The following is a 13,530-nucleotide window of genomic DNA, read 5'->3' on the forward strand; positions in this document are numbered from 1 at the left end:
ACAAATTTTGAGCCATGCTGAATCTAACACCCCTATTGCATATGTCGACTAATAATCGATAAACAACTGTTAAGTGATTATCGACTATCGATTGTATTGTAAGTGTAGAGTTGTCATTCAGTTATCAACTGTGAATAGTTATTTGTCGCTCATATTTCTACAATTCCCCAAGTAATTTGATTTGAAATTTTGGGGAAAAAGTAATATGTATTTTTAGGACTGTCGGTTCTACGTAACCGACACGATCCGGATTTATATCCGGCCAAGCATTTTCACTTTAGTCGTATTTCCCGTATATGTATGGGGATAGTTTGTGCAACTACAACAACAAGAACTTACGCTGCTTGTGCAATTCCTAATAGTGCAAATATTTGTGGATCATGATACGCAATACCAAAATAAAATACTCGTATAAGCTCAATCCACAAGAGTATATTCTACTGCCAGTCACCATTCGCAATAGAGGTGTAAATATATCATAAAATTTATACTTAGACAGTTAACAGCTGTTAAATCAACTATTCAGTAAGTTATGGCAAATCATCATGAACGTTTAACACTAGAAAAAAACTTCCAAATTATGGAAATTTTCTTTGAGAAAAAAAAAATTCGATTGTAAATAAATAAATAATCGCTATCAAGCCATCCTGACTGATTTGTTTTTTTTTTTTTTTTTTTTGTTTTTTCAAAAATTAATCAGCTAAACACCGACGACATTTGGTTCCCACAAGACAATACATGTTGCCATACAACGCGCTTAACAATCGATTAATTGCAATATTCAAGCCACCATTGATGATATATGGTCAGACTTATTGGAAAAAGGAGTCCAAAATTGGACTGATCGAATGGACTATTAACAGATTATAATAAAAAAAATTCATTCCAACAATATTTCTCTTTTGTATTATCATTTTAAGCTCCCGAGCTCTTAAAAAAACATAAATACAAATTTTCTTCCTCTCTAAATTAAAATTTTTAACAATTTATTATTATAATCAAATATTTGTACTTTATTTCTGTTATTTTGTCATATATTATTTGATTCTTCAACATCATCATTGAAAATTTCTTCAACACAAATTTCCTGCAAAAGGTTTGTTACAATTCCAAGCATAGAGCATGTTCAGTAAGTCACGGTAGCAGTCTTCTCTACTCATTTTTCTGCGATCTTTATTTTGTGCTTCTGGTGCCTCTTCTGAATTTGTATTCAGTAGTATTCTCTCACCTCTCCAATAATACGCTGTAACAGACTCTTTTCTGGTAACCGTTTTGTAATTTCTATTATTAATTTTAAGAATAAATTCGGCAATATAATTATTAGAACAAATAATAGATGAGAATATTTATTTTCAAAATCTATGTGCAACAGTAAAAATAAACAAAAATTAAAATTTTAAGCGCTTAATACATAAAGCCGCTGTTTGTTCACACTGTCCGCAAGAACTGACACGCGCACACTAATAATGTTTTCTTTTCTCGAAAAAAAAGTCACCTCATTATATGTATGCCGACAAATATGTTGTCAGAAGAATAACCAGAGAGCTTCAACACTTCCATAAATTATATTTATTTATTTACACGAAATATAATTATTAATAAATTACTATATATTCAATATAGATATATGTATATACTGTCAGCGTAAAAGGGAAATTTCTTTTTATTTTTTAATTTTAATAGTTTTTTTTTTATAAAAATAGTTTATATTACAAAATTATATAAAATTTATGAAAATCCGCCAAATTTTCATCAAAATTTCAAACTTATTACTCAGAGTCTGTAGATAAAACCCGAATATACAGTTTTATAGCTTATTGAATTGTAGTAAAGTAAAGTGAAAGTTTCAAGTGGCTCAAAATCGTGTTGATTGTTGGTAAAGAAAATGCACAAGGCTGCTGCAAAAAAATTGTTATGTTATATTCCCACGCCTCGAAATATTCGCTCTCTAAGTAATTCGCAAATTACTCTGTTACCACGGCGCATTCGTAATGTTTTCAGCTCATCCGAAATTTATTTTTAATGAAAGTTCATCAGTGCGCTGGCAGTCTACCTCCCAGAAGCATTGAGTTCGATACTAAAATATTTGTAATAATATATTTTTTAAAAATATTCAAATGTTTATATAAACTTTTCAACGGAATAACTTTCTTCCACAGTAATGCCAAACCCTTTCGTGGTAATTTTCAATAAGAAATTTTCTAAAAGGGAGTTTTACATACATACATAACAAATCAAGGGCATTTTGAAAATATACTTTTTCGTACATAGCTCAGTTGCGCCCATATCTTTAATTGCAAAGACATACAATCTTCCTACTGAAAAAATATATCCTACACATAAAAATATAGCAGTTTTATTTAATGACAAAAAAGGTAATTTGAAAAAATCTTTCCAATACTACATACTGCAGTATGAAACTTTACAGTATAGAATTTTCAATGAGTATGAATGTAAAAATGTCAGTGGCATATAAAGCAAAATAGGACCGTTCTCTCAATTCATCAGCCCTGATTTTTTGTTTTTAAGTTTGCCATTTTTATTATAAGGTCTTTCACCAGATCTAATGCAAATGTCATATAAAAAGAAAGTATCAAATAAATAGAAAAAAAAATTAACAAAATCAACACATAAAATATTCAATGGGTAAATTAATCACCCTATCGGAAGATTTATAATTTTTGCAAATGGCGTCGTAGTCAATCATATTTGACACTTGAGAACTAGATAGCTGCAATATACAATGGAGCGCAAGAGTCGAAATAAAGATTTCCATTTTATTTTTTATTTAGTAAAAAAAACTATTCAAAAATGGCACAGCAGTGAAGATATGACCGGCGGTATTTGAATATGCAGTGGCTCAAAGCAATAATAGAACAATGAAATCATACAGTTCAACATTGATACTAAGTTAACCAACGAAAATTCTATTAACCAAAATATTTATCTCAAGAAGTATATTTATTGTACATTAATTATCTGTAAACAAAAAACATAAATAACGTTTACAGTCTTATTCGGGCAGTCGCCGCGTTAAGAACGAGTATCATAATCGGTGTGTTAGTAACTAGAAGTTATAGTGATATTTTCGTGGTAGAGAAAAACCGTTGTTTCTTTTTTTTCCATACGAAATAAAAATTACACACGTATTCTGTACTGAACTAAATTCAAAATGAGTGGGGTTGACCACCCCAACAGAAACCGGTTCCGAGACCTCGATCCGGATAACCCCCCAGGAAAACGACTAAAAAAAACTGAGACGAACTTTATGTACCTACCAGAACATAAACAATCCGACGACCACATTCCCCGTTATCTTGTGGCAACGGCAACGGGCCCAATTGTGGAAGACGGCATACGTTCACTCTCCAAATACAATGTGCTCCAAACTGAAAGAGGATTAAAGCACATAAGCACTGAATACACTCACGTATCAGAACTTAAGTCAGGAGATCTACTCATCAAAACAAATAACCTAAAAGCGGCTGAAAAATTCATGAAAGCCACCCACATCGGAGTAATCCCCGTCAAAATCACATCGCACAAAACACTCAATACCATTCAAGGAATTGGTGGAAGGTTTGGCTAAACAAAAAGTCGTCGAGGTGAAGAAGATTATGAAGAAAGTCGAGGACAAACTAGTTCCAACCGGCGCCGCAGTGATAACTTTCGATCTAATACGCAGACCTGACACACTCATGCTAGGTTGGGAAAGAGTTCGCATGCAGGAACACATTCCAAATCCCTTGAGATGCTAAATGTGTCAAAAGCTAGGGCACACGAAAAAATGGTGCAAAGGCGTAGAACTATGCAAAGAATGCGCAGAACCACCACCACATGAAACTTGCCAGAAAAAATTCTGTGTGAACTGTAACAATGACAGGCACGCCTCCAGCGATCCCGCATGTCCAAGCTTTCTCAAACGCAAAGCAATAAATAAAATAAAAATTGAAAACAGGTGCACAGTAAGACCAGCATGGAAATTATTCAATACAAACCCATCAGCCTACGAAATAGCACCGTTTCAAAAACCAACAATAGCACAAATAGTCAAAAACAATATCACAACTACAAAAAATATAAAAAGTCTAAACAAAAACAACAACCAAACTACGCCAACAACATCAAATACAACCAAAATAAGCAACGAAGAACTATCAAGCGAAACTGTACAAAATCAAAAGAATGCATCTACTTCTACTACAACACCAATAACAACGAAACCAAATACACAAACTCAAAACATCACGCCATCATCATCTACTACTACAAAAGAAATTGAAAAAACACAATGAAATTGAATTTTCGCCTTCAGAGAGTAGTGACATTGAAATGTCTCCATGCTCTCAACTTTATAAGAGATTTTCAGACCTCAAAACCATCATCACACCTAAAACATACAAACACACACTTCCAGACTCAAACCAACAGCAATAAATTAAATAAATACAAAACACTCAACCAAAAACAAAACAAAAATAATCATAACCTTGACTCAAATGGATATTGGTACTAACTTATCAATATTACAGTGGAACATACAAGGATACTCAAATAACAAATTTGCACTCGAATACCTCGTACACAAACATAAGCCAGACGTTCTACTCTTACAAGAAACGCACATTGTACAAAAAAATCTGAATTTTTTGCACTTACCAAACTACAAAACCTATCATCACAACAAAACATCACCATATGCCAAATCCGGTATAGCGATTTTGGTAAAAAATACAGTCAACACATCCAATCACAGGACTTCTACTAGTAATCTTCTACATCAGACAATTAACTACACAACTTCTCGACGACATACCCGAAATAAACACAGGTCACCACCTCATAGGAGGTGACTTAAACGCCCAAAACACCTTATGGGGTTCGAAATACTGTTCAAGAAGTGGTGCACTGTGGGAACAATTCGCAGATCGACGAAATCTTACCATTATGAATGACGGATCGACAACACTTTTAAACACAAGGAACACTCTCACTTCAGTCGACGTATCTATGGCAAACGCTGAACTCGCATCAACGCTAAACTGGAGCTGCCCAGCTCAATCAATCGCGGGAGACCACTTTCCTATATTCATAACTAATACCGGACCAAAATACCTCAAAAAAGTTGAAAAGCGATTCCAGGAACGTAAAGCCAACTGGGATCTGTTCAAGCGGAAAAATGACATCCTACACCATCAATTTGAACAAACTAGAAACGTGAATAAGGAAGCGGCACAGATCAAAAAAATAATTCGGAAATCTTCCAACGAATCTATGCCACTTAACCAACCCCTCAAACAAAAGGAAACACCAAGTTGGTTCAACTCCGAAATAAGCAAGCTCGTGATTCTAAAAAACAAAGCATGGCAAAAATTTAAAGCGAAAAAAACTCCAGTAACTAGTCTAAACTACAAAAAGATCTCAGCTCAAGTTAGAAGAGCATGCAAACAGGCTAAAAAGGAAACATGGACTTGTTTTGTTAACTCACTTAAGCCTACCCTTGACACAAAAACAATTTGGGCCAAGGTCAAAAAGATAAAATCATCTAAAACACTAGACTTCCCTCCCATTTTTGAAAATAATGACATACTGTCACACCCAGAGGTAATAGCTGAGAAATTCGCTAATTTATGGAGTTCAATAGCATCAAACGATAATTTCAGTCCTCAACTAATCCACGAAAAAACACAAATAAACTTCAGCAATGTTTGCGACAACAATAATACTAATGGAATAATGAACGAAGTAACATTGATCGAATTAAATCTCACTCTCCAGCGTGTGAAAGGAAAGACACCCGGAAAGGATAAAATCACTTACTCCATGATCAAAAACGCATCGACCATAATCAAAAACCGCTTATGCGAGCTTTACAGTGAAATCCTCAGAACAGGAACATATCCACACGACTGGTAGCATGCAACACTCACACCAATACCAAAAGCTGAAAAAAATCAGAACTCCACGGAAGGTTATCGTCCTATTTCCTTAATAACAGTCCTAGCAAAAATTTTGGACAAAATAATAACGCAAAAGCTCTGGAAAGCTTATGGACACAACATTCATGCATCGCAACATGCATACAAAGGTGGACACGGAGTACATACCCTTTGTCACCTACTTGAAGCAAATACGAAAACCTGCTTGGGAAATCAGAACCTCAATGTTATAGTTTCTGAAGATATCGAGAAGGCATTTGACAGGGTCATATCAACACACGTAATAAAAGAATTAAATATATGGGGTGTACCCCAAATGCTTTTAAAGCTTATACTATCCTTCCTTTCACATAGAAGGATCACCGTCAAAGTCGACGGGTACTTCTCACGCCCCTTTACTCTCAACAATGGCATCCCACAAGGTTCACCTCTTTCAGTATTCCTCTTCAGCGCATACACAAACACACTTTCCAAGTTGGTTAATAACACACTCGGTGTAAACTTTATAGGGATATACGCAGACAACATATTTGCATTAGTCTCAGGAGCCGAAGCTGAAGTACAACGAAACTGGAATAATCTGGACAGGAAGATACAAAACTGGGCAAACATGACAGGAGCAGTGATTCCAGCTAACAAGATAGAAGCCCTGCACATATGCAGGAAAGAAGCTGCCACGCAAATAATATTGCAATTAGAAACACCACGATAACATTACAAAGCAATATGAGAATTTTAGGTGTCACTTTCACTAGAAATGCTCTTTGGAATGACCACGTCAAAAATATAGTTAACAAACTTAGCAAGGTGCACAACGTGCTGAAGATAATATGCACGAAGAAAAAAGGCCCACATATATATTAGATACGGCACTCGCAATATGTAGATCTTTAGCTGAAGGAGCAGTACAGCACTGCGTGACCCTATACGGATGGACATCCGAGGCAAATAAAAGCAAAATAAATTGTTTCAGAACAGCGTCTGGGCTACTAATATCAACACCGCTAGATGCCACCAGAGTAGAGACATGTTTTAAAGATTTCGACTGGCTACTGAACACCAGGTCTATAAATATGGCGGCAAAGGCCCTAACGTCTCCCGTACATGCTCTGCATACAGAATTCTGGAACGTAATAAACAAAAATCAAAACAAAGAAAAAATAAACAGAAGTTGGTGTAGCATTAGATTGATAGCAACGAAAATGCGGAGTACAAACATACCAATACCGGCCAAACCCATAGAACAGATCACAGCACATTCAAAATTAATGATTGACATCTCCTTAAGTAGACAAAAAAAAAAAAAACAACACCAACGCAATCATCTACCAACAAGCATTTCTAGAATACAAAAATAGGCACGCTCCAGATATAACCATATATACAGACGGTTCCCTGCTCGACGAAACAGCAACATACGCAGTAGTCGAACAAAACTCTAAGGATGAATACAATGTCGTTCACGAATCACTATTACCACCTAATACTGGAATTCACAACGCGGAGCTGGCAGCCATACGATTTGCAGCACACTATGCAGCAACGAAACATAATTGTGCACTAATATGCACCGACAACCTCAGCGTAGCTGTATCTCTTCTTAATGAAAACAGCGAGCAGTTCACATATCTTACAAATGGTCTGCCAGGCCAAGCAAACATTGCAGTGTTATGGATACCAGGTCACTCAGGGATAAAGGGAAACGAGCTAGCCGATGATGCCGCCAAAAATGCCAGCAAGTTGCCGTTAATGTCAGAAGTTCCATGTTTAAGAACGATTATCACAAATTATTACAAAAAATACGTCCAAGAGAATGAAAATCAAAAATGGTCTCTATCAGAATCCTTTTTGAACAAACACAACACCGGCATCAACCGACCCAAATACAACCCAAACTTATCCAGAACAGATTGCATAATCATGGCTCGCATGAGAGTTGGCGTAACAAAGTTCTCATCCCAACATTACTTTCAACAGTCAAGGCCATTAGAATGCGCATGGTGCTCAACCATCCTCAGCGTTGAACATATACTCAAACAGTGTCCAGTATCAGGAGACCAAAACATCAATCTAACAAAAGCCCTAAACTGTAGCCAGGAAAGTGCTATGAAAATCCTTAAAGACGCTCTTAGTGTACATAACTTACTTCATGAAGTGTAAATCAGCTTTCCTTGGGGCAATATGGCCTTAGTTGCCCAGCCCCAACATATATAAATAGAATAGAATAAATAAATAAATAAATAAATAAAATAAAATAAATAACGTTTACGTACATTAATTAAGAATAAATATTTTTACAACAAAACATAACAGTTCAGAGTCAAAGTTATAATATATATATATATAATTGGCGCGTACACCCTTTTTGGGTGTTTGGCCGAGCTCCTCTTCCTATTTGTGGTGTGCGTCTTGATGTTATTCCACAAATGGAGGGACCTACAGTTTCAAGCCGACTCCGAACGGCAGATATTTTTATGAGCTTTTTCATGGCAGAAATACACTCGGAGGTTTGCCGCTATTACAAAAATCTTTTTCTTAATTTTGGAGTTTCACCGAGATTCGAACCAACGTTCTCTCTGTGAATTCCGAATGGTAGTCGCGCACCAGCCCATTCGGCTACGGCTACCGAACAAGAAAAATTCATAGACAAGTTTAATTAGTGATGGGGTTAATATTTAGTTGGGAGCACTTTTTTTTGAGTGACAACATCGAATTTTGCTAAATTCATCTTTTATTTTTTTTTATCTGTTTTATTATAATAGTATGCGCTCAAAATATTTCCAGACGTGCTCAATGACACTTAAATCAGGTGATTGTGGTGGCGGTTTAATAACATGTGGACAATTGTAACAAAAAGTGCACAAACGTAGGCGCTGTGCTTTGGATCATTATCTTGATAAAAAATAAAATAATTTTCTATTCCAAATTTGTATCGCCTTCTCTCTATTACCCTCGATGATATTATATGAAGATTACCTAGTCCAGCAGCAGATATTGCACCACATACCATTACTGAGCCTATATCGTGCTCAATGCTCGAAAGCAAAATTTTCTTTTTAAGCTCCTTATTAGCTTTTCTCCAGTCATATGATTAAATTTACTTTCATCCGCAAATAAAACATTTTCCGAGAATGAAAAATCTTTGTTTATAAAGTTTTTGGCAAATAATTTATGCTTTTGGATGTTGGTCTTGTTCACAAAAGATTTAATTATGTTTTCTGATCACATTTCATTTCACATTTCTCCATACTGTTCCATTACATATTTGAGAAACAGGAATTCTACTACAATAATCCACTGTTCCAATTCAGAACTGGTTTGGTTTAGTGCTTTTATTGTGGTAGAGCGTTTTTCTTTTTTTTAATTTAGTGCCTTTTAAAATTCAGAAGTTATCAACTCTGTTTTTCAAACATTTTCCCCCCATTTTGTGGTATCAGTTTGCACGCGCAATAGACTTATGGCAATTTCATTCAAGTTGGTGGCACTAGAGCAGCTGATTTTTCAAGTTTGTGTTTTAATTGTCAAGTGCTCTGTCTCCTTGTTGTTGTTTTGCTTATTTGTATACATTTTCATGGAAATTTTAACAATCAGTATACAAAAAGCAAAAACCAAATACATATAAATTCGCTTTATTAGACTCATCCCATCCTGAAAGAACTTTAATGAGATTAGATAATGAGATGAATCCCAATGTGGAGATATGTTACGGATTCTCTCAAGCGCTACGGTTACAATACACATTTGCTAATGATAGCTTCTAGTATGTAGATATTTATGTATGCTCTTTTTCATATATAGGAACCACAATCATACAAATGTGTAGTGGTTTTTTGCACACGTTTTCTTATTACCCATTATCATACTTTTTATTATATTATATTTCGATCCTGCGTTTGGCACACTATTACCTTAAATTTCTGAGAACAACGCATATGTCGCGGAGAAATCAATAATGAACAGCAAGACACGGCTAATGCTACTCGCTACATCAAATCTAGTCAATAAATTCCCCTTTCGCAACAATCTCACCACTTGTTTTTGTTTTGACCTATGTGCATGTGTAGGAGGGACCGTCTCACACCAATTGCAATACATTTTTAATGTTCGACATCTTACAATGTTGGTCTGCAAGCAATTGATTAAAACTTGAAGCTTCAGGTGATGAACAAAATCAGCAATTAAATTAGTTTAATTAACATAATTTGTTTTGACTCATGCAAAAGTAATGTATATGAGGTCATATTTTTATCTACGATCTCCTCCAGCAGTTGTATTCTAAAATCAATCTTACAACAGTACTACTACTACTGGGACTTCCAAGATCCATATACGATCAATGACAAACATTGCCCAAACGTTTTGATGAGATCCATATGGGAATTGTGCCAAAAATATCGTTATACCACTTTGACCCACTGTGCAAAGTGTATGAATGAAACATGTATAACCCATCGCACTCTGCCCACGCGAAAAACTAGAGGGGAGATATATCATTAAGTAACTTAAGCACAATTCACCACGAGCTAAATAGCTGCTCTATCGATTTTTCGTAAACCATCCAAACACACGCACTCATATGCATATACATATACATATGTAAATATGCCATTTAGCACCGGCAACATTTGCCAGCAGCTGACTGTGACGTTAAAGCAGACGTTAGCTTTAGCTTCGCCACATTGCAACTATTTAAAATTCACCACACCAACACACCAATTTTAATCTTAATTAAGTAAACAAATACTCTCCGCTATATGCAATTATTCTCCGTGCACCGTTCACTTAATTAATAATCACGCGACCGCAAAATCACCGTCGCCTGGCTTAACCATATACATATGCACTTGACAGTGCATCTCTTAAAACACAAAAGTCGAAAACTCACCGATATGTGTGTCCTCAATGTGTTGTATTAAATCGCCTAAACTTGGAAATGTGATGCCGCAGCCATTAAATTTACAGATGTTTATTAAGAACACGGCCATATCCCGAACGATTCGACCGATGAATATGAATGTCGCTTCGCTGTGTTCCTCTACTATCGGACCGATGATGTTGTTGGTTGACTCTGTTTAGCGACAGGCACACAAGCAGTCAGGCAAACCGCGAACAGCGCTCACTCACGCGACTCGGCTCACTCCACTTCAGTTCTCTGCCAACAATACACCACTTCATGCATACATACGAACGAGTACGCTGATACTGCAAAAGCACGACTGAATGCTACGCACCTGCTCACTCGTTCAATATCGTCGCTTTTTTCCTGTCGTCCAGTTCTTCACCACACTCGCAATCTCGTTCACTCTCACGCACACACTTGCTAGTAATAGTTCGCGTCACAACACTTTCTATCTTTCTCACTCCCACGGTCGCTGAGTTGATTAATACAATACTGATGGGTTACGTTGTTAAATCTAATTTGACTAAATTTTATACGAGTATATCCTGTATCTGCTTTGCAGAAATCTTCATTTAATTTATTTATTTGCTTTAAGGCTATTTACGAAGTTGGATCCTGAACTATTGCCAAAAGCGCAAGCATCCTATACCGCTCTCCAGTTAACAATTCTTTTGGATGAGCAGCGCTGCACTATACCCTGTGTGACTTTCTGCTTGAGCAGCAAAGTGTAGTAGCTGCAATGGCAACAACGTCAACTGTAATGTGGTATGCTAAGGTGGTGAATAAATTCGACGGCGTTGTTTATTTAATTGTTTTTGTTGTACAAATTAGCTTTGTTTTGGACGTCAATTTGATGCTTGTGCCTTGTTGAAGGTGCTATGCTATTATTTTACATTGCCGCCCTATGGAACTGCCTGTTTTTATTGCTTTTTTTCCTGCTTACTAATTCAAAGCTACTGTGCCTTGTTAGCGCTTTTATTGTAGCATTGTTTTTTGTACCAATTAATATTATTGTTACTCTATATAGTGTGTTGATTTATGTATTTAGCTATAACTCGCCATTTATGCCGGTGGGACTAACTATTGACTCACTGAGATAATATGCGATAGATATATTAATGAATGATGTGAGGGATAGGTTAGGTGGTTAGTTTATATAAAAAACGAATCGGCAAAGACAAATTATTGTAGATATACTATATAGAATTGTTTACATGTTTTCGTAGCTGCGGTTGTGGCTTTTTAATGTCCCCTTCTCGATTTCTTTTAATAACTAGAAGAATAGAACAAATGGCAAATTAGCTAAAAAACTACCTTTCTTTCGACGTGATAAAAATAACATAAAATTATTTGTATAGTATCTCTTGAATTCGACTGCTTAGTATTGCAAAGGAAGCATATGCTAACTGACGTATATAAATGTAATCCTATTCGAGAAATTACCTAATACTATTGTATTACTACTTTTCAAGATAGTACGAGAATGACCGTAATGGTACACCTCTGCGTTCGTGTTTTTTGTTTTTATTTTGTGGACGGATTTCAACATCGACCTTCCTCTCACTTATTTGTTGGGTCTCCTGCCTCTCCCCTAATTTTCAATGCGATTCCCCTCTGCTTGCTTTTGGCCTGCTCGTTGTTGAACTCAACTTGCGAGCTTTGCTGCCTTTTATAATTCCACCACCTCTGCTGCGACAATATACCATCTCACAAACACTCACTAACACTTACGCACATACTTGTTTCATATACACAATAGGTGTTATGCAATTTGGGAACGTTGCTAGCTTGACTGTCGACCAACCAACATTACCAGCTAATAAGATAATTTTTCCACAAAATCCGAAGTAAATTTACACAAAATTCATTTGGTTAGCGTTCTGGTCGTTTTCTTGTCTATTTGTACCGTAAACTGCCCGCTTTTGCCCGGTTCCGTTATAGCATTTTGCTGCAGCTGCTACTTGCTCGTTGTATTCAATTAAAAAAACATATTTAGATTTGTATATGAATCGTAGCGAGGCGACGACGTTGTACGCAGCGAACGATCGACCCTCTTTGCTCGCGATTCCAAGCGAAACAATTTGCTGTTTGCGTTGCTGTTTCGATGCGATGCTGCTGCAGCTTTAGTAACGTTTACTGTTGCCGATGAATAGACGCCGACGATGTCGTCGGCTGTAGGAGAAATTATATGCATGTGTGCGATTAATAATTGAGGTAAAGAGTATGATTTATTAGCAAAGTGTTGTGCATTGTGTATTGTGTACACACTGTACCACTATATTGTGTTTAAATACAGGGAATTGTTTCAGTTCCAAATGCTGAACCAGTATTAAGCTATAATGGAAGAAAATATCTGTGCTTGTAGGTACGTTTCCTGCAAAAATTAGAATGTTAACAAGTTTTATTCAAACATTTCCTCTTCAAACTTCCCCTCAAACTATGTCACTTTGCCACTCTCGATTTCCCCTTCCTTTCAAGTTTTTTGGGTAAAATAACGCTAAAAAGTGATAGGTAAAAATAATTGGTACAAACCAAGACCCATTAAACAAATAGCAGCTGTAGATCAAAATCAACAACAGCTATGTATTTTGTTTTTGCTTTTGGTCCCTAGAATGTCAAAACCTATAACCACAGACTAACAATTTAGAGTAACTTAAAAAAATTTGATAATTTAGAGACCACATAAATAGA

General features: G+C 36.0%; 1 protein-coding gene across 21 annotated transcripts in view; it reads right to left on the minus strand.

Annotated features, from left to right (window-relative positions):
* The window catches only part of LOC128854744 (uncharacterized protein DDB_G0283357), a 37,802-nt gene extending 24,865 nt beyond the window's left edge, over positions 1 to 12,937 (minus strand). For 2 of the 21 annotated variants that reach the window (XM_054089101.1, XM_054089100.1), the window contains exons 1-2: positions 12,283 to 12,937; positions 10,825 to 12,112 (exon numbers count right to left, since the gene is read on the minus strand). In XM_054089101.1, the coding sequence (XP_053945076.1) occupies positions 10,825 to 10,924 (100 nt within the window). In that variant the 5' untranslated portion in view covers positions 10,925 to 12,112; positions 12,283 to 12,937. The remainder of the gene's footprint in view (positions 1 to 10,824; positions 12,113 to 12,282) is intronic. The other 19 variants (XM_054089093.1, XM_054089087.1, XM_054089086.1 and 16 more) reach the window with 19 other exon arrangements.
* Between the last annotated feature and the right edge of the window lie 593 nt (positions 12,938 to 13,530).

Source organism: Anastrepha ludens, chromosome 2 (assembly GCF_028408465.1).
Source record: "Anastrepha ludens isolate Willacy chromosome 2, idAnaLude1.1, whole genome shotgun sequence".
NCBI classification, from domain to species: Eukaryota; Metazoa; Arthropoda; class Insecta; order Diptera; family Tephritidae; genus Anastrepha; species Anastrepha ludens.